Consider the following 13,265-nt stretch of genomic DNA (forward strand, 5'->3'; position numbering starts at 1 on the left):
TTTTGGATCCACCTCAGCTGATTTTTTATTGCCTAAGTGATATGCTGGGAGAGAAGTTGAGCAATCAAAATGCAAATGTGAAACCTGGGGGAGGAGGTTGAGATCAAGAAAGGCAAAATGTCCAGGGCAGGTATCTTTCTTTCGTGGCTCTGACCATAAAATTTGACTGGCGAATTTTGACCCCCTTTTTCTTCATTTTTTTTGTTTATTTGTTTCTTTTTTCTCTTCTTCAGTATGTGAAATTCCCTGACAATGCCCATCTGTACACTGGATGTTTTTGGCAACAGCACTGTGCCCTTCTGTGGACAGTCCATGCTCTGCTCTTCCATTGAGGAGAGTGGTGGCCTGCTGGTAATGCGTCTGCCCCAGGAAACCAGAGAATATGAGTGCACTGGTTTAAATCTGACATTCAAAAGTGTCCCCTCCCCCCTCACCCACACCCTCCCTCAAGACCTTGAGTGGTGGTGTGCATAGTACAGGACATGGTTATCATCAAATGGTGTGGGTGTACCAGTGTAACATTTTGAAAACAAACTGGTGCTTCCTGGCATTTGGGTTGTTTCAAAGGGTCACATAGGTGAGTTAATTTCAGACTTTCAGCCTGAATGACCTACATTGAAAAAATCTACTGGAATCAGTCACAAGGGAAGGGGAGTCTTGGCGTGTTAAAGAAATACGGTATGATGAGTTTATGCTTTTCTTTTACCAGAGTACAGTAAGATCACAGAATAGTTACTTGTACTGCTTCTTTTGGATGGACTGGGTTTTTTTTTTTTTTTTAACCTTGATTGGTTTGCATTCTTAAGGTTTGCAAATGGTCTGTGTTCTGTTTCAGGATTCCGTGACGTACAGTCTGATCAGAGACAATGACGGCAACAATGGTCTCAGCTTCTTCTACATCCAGGAAGACACAGGTCTGATGTACATCTGGAAATCCCTGACTCTGGCCCCCTCCAACAGCTACTCGGTTAGTGTGTGCATTGTCTGTGTTGTATGTCGTCCTGTTGACAGTGTGTGCATTGTCTGTGTTGTATGTCGTCCTGTTGACAGTGTGTGCATTGTCTGTGTTGTATGTCGTCCTGTTGACAGTGTGTGCATTGTCTGTGTTGTATGTCGTCCTGTTGACAGTGTGTGCATTGTCTGTGTTGTCTGTCATCCTGTTGACGGTTAGTGTGTGCATTGTCTGTGGTGTCTGTCGTCCTGTTGACGGTTAGTGTGTGCATTGTCTGTGGTGTCTGTCGTCCTGTTGACGGTTAGTGTGTGCATTGTCTGTGTTTGTCGTCCAGACAGACTGCTGTACACTGGAACATAATGTTGCTTCAGAGATTTAATGTAAACTCTGCAAATGAGATAAAGTTACAGAATCAGAACAAAACATTTTTACTGTCATATGTCTGTGACAAATCTTGTTATCATGGTCAGTGGCAGTATCAAAACCAGCCTCATCTCTGTTCTGTTCAGAACTGCTTTTGATTATCTTCATGTGTATGCATGCATGCATGTATGTATACATATGTAGTTTGCTATGAATATTGTACTTAATATGTAATTTTATACCATTGTCTTGTCATAGTAATGTATTTCTCACTCAGTTGCACTTTTAGTATGTTTTGATGGATGGTTTAATTAGGCGCCATATAAATAAACTTATTACCACTTGTTATTATCAGCGGCATCAAAGCTCTTGTATCAAATTATCTGCAGGTGTTGCTTTCATAGCCATTTGATTTACGTCCTCCTGTCACACCTTTACCAAGCCCGAACAAGACTTACTGTTAACTGACAATGTTTTGTGTCATTGTCAGCACCAGGACTCTTTGTTTTTCATGTGTATGAGACTGAAGGGCATTAAAGTAATGGCAGACCTGTACCTGGAAAGATCTCCTCCTTTAACTCATTAGATGCTACTACTATGATAAAACCCCAAGACGCTCATATATTGAAAGTTCAAGGCTTTAACCATTTGCCTGTTATGCCACCAGTGTTTGTGGATGTGATCTATTTAACTAATTTTTGGCAGTGAGTGGAATCAACAGTCGATCAGTAATATTTTCAGGATAAGTTTTTTTTGTTTATCTGTTTATGTATTAATTTATTCATTTGTTTATTTATTTATTTATTTTTACAGATGACAGTTCGAGCCACAGACTCGGGCCGACCTTCCCGGTCCACGGACGTGAACGTGAGAGTGTTCATCACCAGGATCCAGCCTCCCACCTTCAGTAACACTGCTGACCGGGTGCAGGTGGAGGAGAGCAGACCAGTTAACCAGTTTGTCTACAATGCAGCCGCCACCAAGGCTGCAGGAGTGACGGTAAGTTTATTTTGATCCTGGGGGTGGGGGGGTTGAGTGTCTTTTGTGTAGTCTTCATCCTATACAGAATACTGCATGGTCACTTCTTTGCAAGAAGAGGGAGGGGGTGGGGGAGGGGTTAGGCGAGTGTTTTTTGTATTATCATCTTATACGGAATTCTGCATGGTCTGTTACAGGGACAGATGACATACCGACTTGCTGGGGAAGGTCTGGGAGTCTACTATTTCAAGGTGGATAACCAAGGACAAGTCAGAGTTGCCCGCAACTTGCGAACTGGTCGGGATATGACATACACGGTCAGTGGCAGTGATATAATCATTTAAATGTCTGTGTGTGTGTCTGTGTGTGCTGTTTGTGTGTGTGTGTGTGCTGTGTTTGTGTGTGTGTGCAAGCTGTACATGTGTGCGTGTGTGTGTGTGTGTGTGTGAGTGTGTGAGATAACTGTGTGTGTATGTGTGTGTGTGTGTAAGCTGTGTGTGTGTGTGTGTGTGTGTAAGCTGTATGTGTGTTTGTGTGTAATACCCAAACATATAAATTCCTTATTGTGATCGCAATTATGCCTTTCCTTAATGCCTGAATTCCCTTCACTTGAGGTTACGCTTGTATGAGCTTGTGTTGGTCTCCTTCGGAAAAAAAAGAAAAAAGAATGAAACTTCCATGATGCTTAACATGGTGTAACCTCTGTGTAAAACCTGTGTAACCTCTGTTACAGCTGGTGATTGAGGCCTATGACAGTGTTTACCCAGACTCCGTTGGGAAAATGACACTGACGGTGGATATGGTTCGCAACCAGTTCCAACCCCAGATTGGAGGACCCTACACAGGCTCTATTGGAGCAGATACAGTGGGTGGACAAGTCATCACCAACGTGACAGCTACCGACCAGGATGGGGTCAGCAGTGTTGTCTTTTACGCTCTTAACATTCCACATGGAAATGATACTGAACATTTGTATTGAATATTTTCAGAGTGATTTGATATGTTCTTTTGTGTGCTTTGAATATGCTAGTTGTTCACAAATTCATGAAAGTACATCATCATTTTATTGCTGTACAATCTCGTGGTTTCTTGTAGCCTGCAAGCCAATTTTCTTTCTGATTAACTGGCTGACAATCTTAATTATGAATGTAGAGAGAAAAAAATGACAAGTTACAGATATTGTGATTTGTTTGGAAAAGTCTGAAGTCATAGGTTTTTGTATCTTAGGCATGTCTTGTGTTGGTTAATGTTAACGCTTGTTGATGTTTATGGTTATGCATTTTAGTGGAAAGAGAACTAGAAATAAAAATGCTGATTTAGAGGAGAGTCTTAACTCACTCAGTACGGCCAGTCCTCTCTTCTCCTCTACACAGACCCCTCGGATGTCCAGTGGGTGTCTAAATGACCCAACCTTTAGCTTCCGTCGTCAGAATTGTGGTATTCTTTGTCAACATGCACGTCTTCAGTGTAAGAGCCTTCCGCTTGCAATATTTTGATGATGGTAATTGGGGTGAAACGCTGTTAACGTCGTCTCTTTTGCCGTTCATATGGAAATAGTTAACGGTTTTGCTTTTTTTTTTCACATTGATCGTCCAAATGTTGCTCAATGTGACATGACAAGCAAAACATTTGTGATCCATGACTATTGATGATACAGTGTCAGGGTGTATGAAATTATGTGGAACTCAATTTCACTGCTTATAAAATGTTATCAGAATTTCATACCAGCCTGCAAGTTTCCATTGAAATGCCGCTTGTGTTTTGTTCATCAGGATCAGCTGACGTACTCCTTGACCGGAGATGATGACTGCAAGCGCTTTTTGTACATCAATCCCTTGACTGGAGTCATATATTATTCCCAGACTCAGTTCTCCTTCAGCAAAACCACCTACCTGGTAAGACTGTTTCTTGTGTCTTGCAGATCTTTTACGAATGTATCACGATTTAGTTTTCCATAGATTGTTAACATTAATACGCTCTCTTCTCAATTTTAAAAAGATACTTTTGCACGTACATATTGTGGGTATTGAATAGCGTATTTGTTTTACCATCATACCAAGCAGTGAGTATATGAAAGAAATCTTTGTATCTGTGCAGTGGTTGAATCATATTTAAGGAACTCTTTATATCTGTGTATCTGAATCCTGTACAAGGAACTCTTTATATCTGTGTGACTAAATCCTGTACAAGGAACTCTTTATATCTGTGTAACTGAATCCTGTACAAGGAACTCTTTATATCTGTGTAACTGAATCCGGTACAAGGAACTCTTTATATCTGTGTAACTGAATCCGGTACAAGGAACTCTTTATATCTGTGTAACTGAATCCGGTACAAGGAACTCTTTATATCTGTGTAACTGAATCCTGTACAAGGAACTCTTTATATCTGTGTGACTGTTGAATCCTGTACAAGGAACTCTTTATATCTGTGTGAATGTTGAATCCAAAGTAAGGAACCCTTTATATCTGTGCAACGGTTGAATCCTGTATAAGGAACTCTTTATATCTGTGCAACGGTTGAATCCTGTACAAGGAACTCTTTATATCTGTGTGACTATTGAATCCTGTACAAGGATCTCTTTATATCTGTGTGACTGTTGAATCCAAAGTAAGGAACCCTTTGTATCTGTGCAACGGTTGAATCCTGTTTAAGAAATCTTGATATCTGTATGTGATGGTTGAATCGTATATAAGGAGCTCATAATATCTGGGCGGTGGTTGAGTACAATTTCAGGAACTATTTATATCTGTGCGATGGTTGAATCCAAAGTAAATATATGCCTACATGCGATGGTTGAATGCAGTGTTTCACTGTTTGATTTTCAGTGCACAGTGAAGGTGACAGACAACGGGTACCCCACCGCCAAGGAGGACACCGCCACAGTGACCATCAATGTGGCTGATGAGCAGAGGCCTGTGTTCACCATGGGAACTTACACTGTGACGGTTCCAGAAACTGATCCTGTTGGCAATTCGGTCATCCGTGTCACGGCCAACAAGGCATCTCTCCAGGTATGTGCTGTTGTTACCATTGTGTCTGTTAGAAAAATTGCTCACCTCCGTAGAGGAAGGGGCTAGAAAAGTTGCCTCAAACACAGCCTGCTTCACTTCTCCCTGGCCAGCATACCGTGGCTGGTGTGGATCGCTTATAGCGGTAGACAAATGAAAATGAAGAAGAAAATGATAGAAAAATTGAGGGTATTTTTTGTGTTAAAAAAAAAAAAAAAAAAAATTCATTGTTTGTTCGTGTTTTTGATACATAGAAAATGATAATCACCTTTTTTTTCCTTTTTATATGGAGTGGTATTGCTAAACGCAGGTATCTTTTTCTGTTTCTTTTTTGTGTGTATTTTTATATTTTATAATGTAATTTGATATTGTAAAATATCTGTTTATATACAGTTGACTGCACACATTTCTACACATGATCTAGCGTAATTATTCTCCCTCCCTTCCCCCCCATCTTCCCCATTCCAAACACCCCATGCACAGTTTTTGTTGCTTCATATTTCACACTGTCTCTAGCACAGGCAGTTCATGGTCTTAGTGTGTTTTGCATAAACAGTATCCCCATAATATTCTTGATCAAAATGTTAAACAGCTTTATAGTGGGAAAGTTTGTTGAAAATATGAAAATAGACTTTTGTTGCTGTTGTTTAACATTAGTCTGTCAAATTTTCGAATACTTCAGTTTGTGTTTGTGTGCGCCATGCATGTAAAGCCACTGGTCTGCATGTTTTTTTTCACGTCGTTTGCAGGGTAACATGAAGTACAAGATCACTGGCTTCTACCCTGCGCAGTCTTTCTTCAGCATTGATGAGAATGATGGCACCATCAGAATCAAAGATGACCTGCGCAATGACAGCCAGAAGTTGACACAGTACAGGGTGAGTCGCGTGCGTGATGCTGCTGCTGCTTAGATGAAGAAGAAAAAGGAAGATGAAGATGCAATTCTGCACCTGATTTGGTATTTTTTTTTAGGATGCTGCATTGATAAATCATGTTCGTCATGAGGGAATTTCCCTTTTTACTCAGTTTAACTTTCTGTTAGGCTGATACTTATTGTCAGATTTTTACAGTTCATTTTTATTGACTTTTATTGTATTTCATTTGACTTCAAATCTATTTTTAGTACTTATTATGAATAGAACAATTCTTATGCACACACACGGGCACGCATGTATGCACACACTCATATGTGCACACATGCGTACAGTTTCATGTAACATACTCTTGGCATATTAATTTCAGATTCACGTGGAGGCCTACGATGATGCGTATCCCAGCCTCACCGGACAATCGGACGTGATAGTCACGGTGACTAGGAATATCAACAAACCCCAGGTGAGCGACGTCACACTGACCGTGCCAGAAAGCACCGACCCGGGCACCTGGTCCTATGTCATCAAAGCCAGTGACCCTGACAACGTGAGTGTTGTTTAAGAGACCTTTTGTGAGTGTTGTTTAAGAGACCTTTTTGTGAGTGTGGTTAAAGAGACCTTTTGTGAGTGTGGTTAAAGAGACCTATTTGTGAGTGTGGTTAAAGAGACCTTTTGTGAGTGTGGTTAAAGAGACCTATTTGTGAGTGTGGTTATAGAGACCTTTTGTGAGTGTTGTTTAAGAGACCTTTTTGTGAGTGTGGTTAAAGAGACCTTTTTGTGGGTGTGGTTAAAGAGACCTTTTTGTGAGAGTGTGGTTAAAGAGACCTTTTTGTGAGTATGGTTAAAGAGACCTTTTGTGAGTATGGTTAAAGAGACCTTTTTGTGAGTATGGTTAAAGAGACCTTTTTGTGAGTGTTAAAGAGACCTTTTTGTGGGTGTGGTTAAAGAGACCTTTTTGTGAGTGTTTTTAAAGAGCTTTTTGTGAGTGTGGTTAAAGAGACCTTTTGTGAGTGTTAAAGAGACCTTTTCAGCTGATTGATAGATTGTTGTGCAGGTGTTCTGGAGCAGGCTTTTTGAAGTTCTTTAACAAAACTTTTGAGATCACTCAGGTGGTAGGTTTATGGTGTAAGTGTTTTTTTTATCAGCGAAGTGGTAGATTTACAGTGTAATTGTTTATCAGTGAAATGATAGATTTACAGAGAAACTGTTCTTTATCGATCAATTGATCAATTTACACTTACAATGTAAGTTGCTTTTCGGTTTTTTTTTAACAGACCAATGGACATCAGCGAAGTGATGGATTTACAGTGAAAATGTTCATCAGTGGTAAAAGTGTTTTTCAACAGACTTTTGAGATCAGTGAATTGATTTGATTTGTAGTGTGTGTGTGTACTTAAACAGACCTTTTGAGATGAGATTCGCACTGTGAGTCATGGCCCAGTGGTCATGTGCCCAACTTGGAAGCGAGAGAATCTGAGAGCATGGGATCAAAGTCCACAATCAACAGAATTTTCTCCCCGTCCACTTGAACTTCAGTGGTGGTCTGGACACTAGTCATTCAGATAAAATGAACTGAAATCCTGTGTGCACCACACCCTTCACATGTAAAAGAACACACAGCAACAAGAGAGTTCTCCCTGGCAAAATTTTGCAGTTAAAAAAAAAAACAACACAACTAAAATCTATTCTAATACCATACATTGTGTGTATGGTGTGTGTGTGTGTGTGTGTGTGTGACTGAAACCTGACTGAATGATACAGGAAATGAATGAGTGCCTAAAGGCAGCTGTCATTCGGCTCCATCCAGGTAGGCAGCCTGTTGTGTAAATGACTGTGTCTCTGACAGGTTAGGTGTTAAGTAAATATCAGTGATAAGGATGATAATGATAATGATGGTTTTCTCCTCAACTTCCAGAATGCGCTGACATGTGCCATTGAGGGCAACACCAAGGCATTGGAGTTCTTTAGGGTGGACCCTCGCACCTGTGTGCTCACCCTGATCAAGAACCTCACCCTGGACACGGACGACACTGACCCCTACCTGGTGTGTGGCTCTGTACTTTGTCTGTCTGTCTGTTCCTCTGTCTGTCTCTGTCTTTTTCTCTCTCAAGGCTTTCTCTACTTATGTTAGCTTGTTTTGGAAGATTCTATTGTACTTGTGAAAGAATTGTTAACTGACATATCCTTCAACAGGTTAAGAAGAAAACGCTGACATGAATGCTATGAACAGTGTTGAAGTGTTGTCTCGCTATGGCTTGCACACAACTGTTTATCAGTATCTGGCATGAAGAGGGTTGACAGATTTTCTGGATGGATATGACTGAATTAGGAGCAAAGTAAAGATTGAGCGTTTACAAACTCATCTCTGCAATGGATTATTCAGGTGATGGAACTGTTGCTACTTCACATTGGTACAAAACACAGCAACTATGATAGGGTGGAAAAAATGAATCAATGTGTTTAAAATAAATAAATGCTAAGATGACAATGCATCATGACCAGTTGTTGCTGTCTTTGCATTGGCGTGTAGGTGAGCATTGTGGTGTCGGATGATGGTAAACCACCAAAGCGAACAACGGCGACAGTGACGGTCAGTGTGCCTCGTGATCGCTTCCCCACCAGCATCAACCTGCCGGGCAGCGTAGACATAGATGAGAGGCTTCCTGCAGGCAGTCGTGTCAACTACAACCTGAATGTGAACGATAACGATTTGAAGGTTAGTGTGTGGGTGTAGGGGGGCGGGGGGGTGGGGGGGGCGCAATTGTGAAGGTTTAGATGTATATTCAGTTTTGATTGAGTGCGTGTGGAAGTCTAAATATGTCAATTTTTGAGTGTGTGTGTGTGTGTGCTGTATGTTGTTTTGAAGGTTTGATTGTATGTTCAGTTTTTAGTGTGTGTGTTTGAACTGTATCTGTTTTGTGTGGAAAGTTTAAAGATATATTGACTTTTGATTGTGTGTGTGTGTGTGTGTGTGTGTGTGTGTGTGTGAGATAGATAGATAGTCAAAGATTGAAGCGAGAGAGGTGGGAAACAGAGAAATCTGCACATGTTTGGTACTGCAGTTGTGAGTCTTACATAGAGCAAGTAACTGCTGTCATGTGATGATCATTCAGAAGTCTGACAATGGTCCCTGAGTGCTGGTGTTGACCTCACTGTGCTGTGTGCAGGGACAGCTGATGTGTGAGATGGTTGGTGATTACCCAGCATCCTTCTTCTTCGAAGTGGTCAAAGTGACAGGAAACTGTGAGGTCAGAGTTAAAAGGTCACCAGTCTCTGACCCTGTCGGCACCACAACATACAAGGTGAGTTCAGTTGACGTGTCAGCTGAGCACTTCAGGCAAAGTGTCTATCACAAAGCAGACCTATGCCACAGGCTTCCATATTGTTGAATTGATGTTTTAAGTTTAGATAGAGCATCTGATACATTGTGCGAAACAAAAGGTCTCTTCAAAGAAAGGTCTTTCAAGACAAAGGCCTCATCAAAACACATGATCATCTGATTCACTGCTTTTAGATGAAAAGAATATTAAAAAAAAAGAAAGAAATAGTGAAGACAAGAAAGGTCTCCTTGAAGAAAAGCAGATAATTTTTTATTTGTTTGATTTGTTCTGGTGAATTATTACTCTAAGCTGTAAACGCAGAAAAGATTTTTGTGAGGAAACAGATGTTCAAAGTAATGTAAAGTTTGAATTGAGTAATGGTATCCACACTAGTTTAAGAAAGGTTCACTTGTTTATCCAGATGGAGAGAGCGCAGCCAGCATGTGTGCTAGCAAGGAAAAAAAGGGTGGAGTCAAAAGGTTGAGCTGTGTGCACAACAGGTCACAGTTATCAATGATTTGTCCTTTGACGTCACTTCCTGCACAACTTTCCCTTTCAGTAATGTTTATAAAAATATTGCAGTTTTTAACCTGAATAATCTTAGGCCTGTGTTTTGTTTCTGATAGTTTTAACCATAGATAGAAATAGCATGTGACTAAATATACATGTAGTAGCTGTAAAAGAAAACTGAATGTTCTTCCTTTTGTATGCAAAAGAATACTGAACTTTCGTTTTTTTTTCTGTATGCAAATGAAAACTGAACTTTTTTCTGTATGCTCCCACCTTGGTGGAATGACTGACTGTGGCAAATCAATTTGATTAAGGCTTTGACTCCTGTCAGATCTTGAAAACAGAATATCTTCTTTTTAAAAATGATAAAAAACAACAATGAAACTTGTATGTGTTCTTGCAGGTACGTGTTCGGGCATGGGATAGTGCCTACCCAAACAACTATGTGGAAAATGTTCTCACTATCAACGTCAACCGCAACATTGGTCAGCCACAGTTTTTTGACCAGAACATCAACGTGAATGATGACACTCCATCGGGCACAATCATCTACAACCTTACAGCATCTGATGCAGACAATGTAAGTCGTATCTCCTTTCATTTTGACCATGACATGAATGTGTTTGTCTAGTGTTTGTGCACATTTTTTTCTTTGTGTGTGTGTGTGTGTGTGTGTGTGTGTGTTTTGGCAGTTTGTCAATAATGGTGCATCATGTTTGTGACTTGGTGACTGAAAAATGGTAGGTTTACAGGATTGTTCTACAGAAAAACAACAAAGACTGGTATTGTGGATGAAAAAACAACAAGGACTGGTATTGTGGACGATACTGTTTGATACTGTTTATTTCTGTACTGTTTCCACAACAATTTTCTCATTTCCTGCTGTGTTTTTATATGTAAAAAGAAGTCCTTCTGTTCTACTAATTATTTGCCATTGTAGGGGAAAAAAGGTCGCTCCATACAATGTTTTATTCCACACATTTTCCCAAACACTTTTCTCATTTCCTGTCCACAGAAGAAAAACATTCTGACAGATGAGCGAGAGTATGGATGCAGAAATTGAATGGATGGATGACGGAGGGAAAAAAATATTTAAAAAAGATATGATAATTAAAGAAAGGAAATTGGGGTCAATACAGGGAGAAGACCATTCAGAGAGGAGTTGGTGTACCACTTTCAGAATTATTTAACCTGTACTGTTTTGTTTTTAAATGATGCATTCATAACAATGGCAGATCTGTTCTGTGTACAGGATCCTCTGCGATTCTTCCTGACGAGCACCGATCCAGAAATTTTGCGCACGTTCTACGTCAGCTCTGATGGGTCCGTCATTCTCCTGCGACCTCTGGGGCCCAATGAAAACTCGTTTGAGCTTGACGTGCGAGTCACTGATGGCCGTGTGCCCAATGAAAAGACAGATGATGCCAGAGTGCGTATCAATGTCCAGCATGTGAAATCCTCTCCCCAGTTTGTGGGCACTCCGTACACCCGTGATGTGCGGCTGGACAGGACCGTGAGCAACACCCCCATTCTGACTGTCTCTGCCCTGGACACCAACCTTCAGGTGAGTTAAATGACAGTGAGCATGCTCATCTGCTCTACATTGATTTTAAATGTCCATGCTCATTTTGTGTCTAATTTTTTAAGCCTATCATTGTCCTATGGGTTGTGAGAAAGCATAGATATGAAAGATTTAATCGGTCGTATTCGATACCATATTATGTAGGAGATTTGAAGGATTTTGTTCAGTTCTATTAAAGATTTTGCGATGTGCAGTGAACTGTAGACTGGTCTTCTGCCAGTGCTAGTTGCTGTGTCTTTGTGGTGGTGTTGGCTTTGCTGGGTCATAGGATGCACCTGCCTTCATGCACACTGCGAGCTGAATCAGTCAGCATTGTCAGGGGGTAGGAGACTGCACCCACGAACTTCGCACACAGAAATATATGCAAGGATTTGGACAAGGACACCAGTGTTAAAGGCAGATTTTTATGATATATCCATTACAAAGGCTGAGAATTAACAATTTGGGGAACTCCTGAACCGTAAGCATAAGAAGCTAATCTGAAAGGACTAAAGAAAAGTAGTTATCAACATTCATTGACACTGCGCAGTTTTGTATGTTTTGTATGCATTTTGTAATTGAAGGCTGACCATGATTTGCTTCTTGTTCATCTTTGACAGGGCGTGATGACGTACAGAGCAAAGCCGATTGGAAACGCTGGAGTTTACTTCAGCCTTGAAAGCAATGGGGAGGTGCGATTGATCAGGTCGCTGACAGCGGATGTGGATCGACCTAAACAGTACATTGTAAGTGTCTCTCTCTTTCTTTATCTTGCTAGGTATTTTGCTAATTTTCTGCAGGATGATTTCCGTGTTCTGTATCTTTTCTTGCATCCACTTTCTTACGATTTCTTTCTTACGATTTGCCCTGGATATAAAATCTTCGGAGGTGAATCTGTTTCCTAAAGAAATTCTGTTGTGAACTGTCAGTGTTGATATTTACTCTTTTAATGTCAAATTCAATGAATATTTGAAAAGTTTAGAAGTATTTGTGTGTAAGGCATTAGCTTTATGGCGAAGCTTTTTTGACAATGAAGCAAAAATTATCTTAGAAGCTTAGTGAATATTTTCACCTTTTAAAATTTTTTTTTTTTTTTTTTTTTGCCCCATCATCTGCACCGTTTCAGTGGCATTACTCCCACGCCACTCATTTAGATTCCTCCATACACGGCCTCACCCGGGTTCGTCCGTCACAGTTCCAGCGTCGGCAGTGCGCAGGGAACCATCGATGTTGGGTCGCTAGGAGTCCACACACCAGTGGAGACCCTGCACTGCTGCTGAGTCACTTCGGTGGTGTTCAGTGGTGCCTGTTCTGATTTAACGTACTTAGGACACCACCTGCTAAGCCCCCTACTAACGACAATAATGGCTTAGTCGCGGAGCCAGACTGAGTGAGCGTCCCCCCCCCAGAGTGGAGACCGCCACCACGTCCCTCAAACAACAGCCCCTCATGGATCTGCTGACAGTGAAGACATTGACAGGATTCACCCCAAGCACTGAAGTGGAGGGGTATCGAAACTGAGGTCACCATGAGAGCAGGGCATGAAAGGCCACAGACTTTGAGATTTCTTTGTTTATACTGATGATGATGGAGGAGGATGACGACAATGACGATGATGATGTTGCTATGGAGGTCCATTTTGGTTTTGGACTGCGTGACAAGGCTGTACTCTACGCTTCCTGTCATAATGATATCCCG

General features: G+C 40.9%; 1 protein-coding gene across 1 annotated transcript in view; it reads left to right on the forward strand.

Annotated features, from left to right (window-relative positions):
* The window catches only part of LOC143286623 (uncharacterized), a 177,678-nt gene that overhangs the window by 139,175 nt on the left and 25,238 nt on the right, over positions 1 to 13,265 (forward strand). Inside the window, exons 144-157 of the mRNA XM_076594665.1 lie at positions 836 to 967; positions 2,129 to 2,314; positions 2,491 to 2,610; positions 3,027 to 3,206; positions 4,066 to 4,188; positions 5,122 to 5,307; positions 6,054 to 6,182; positions 6,547 to 6,723; positions 8,092 to 8,220; positions 8,707 to 8,892; positions 9,344 to 9,478; positions 10,410 to 10,586; positions 11,259 to 11,570; positions 12,188 to 12,313. Of these exons, the coding sequence (XP_076450780.1) occupies positions 836 to 967; positions 2,129 to 2,314; positions 2,491 to 2,610; positions 3,027 to 3,206; positions 4,066 to 4,188; positions 5,122 to 5,307; positions 6,054 to 6,182; positions 6,547 to 6,723; positions 8,092 to 8,220; positions 8,707 to 8,892; positions 9,344 to 9,478; positions 10,410 to 10,586; positions 11,259 to 11,570; positions 12,188 to 12,313 (2,298 nt within the window). The remainder of the gene's footprint in view (positions 1 to 835; positions 968 to 2,128; positions 2,315 to 2,490; positions 2,611 to 3,026; positions 3,207 to 4,065; positions 4,189 to 5,121; positions 5,308 to 6,053; positions 6,183 to 6,546; positions 6,724 to 8,091; positions 8,221 to 8,706; positions 8,893 to 9,343; positions 9,479 to 10,409; positions 10,587 to 11,258; positions 11,571 to 12,187; positions 12,314 to 13,265) is intronic.

Source organism: Babylonia areolata, chromosome 1, assembly GCF_041734735.1.
Source record: "Babylonia areolata isolate BAREFJ2019XMU chromosome 1, ASM4173473v1, whole genome shotgun sequence".
Classification (NCBI taxonomy): Eukaryota; Metazoa; Mollusca; class Gastropoda; order Neogastropoda; family Buccinidae; genus Babylonia; species Babylonia areolata.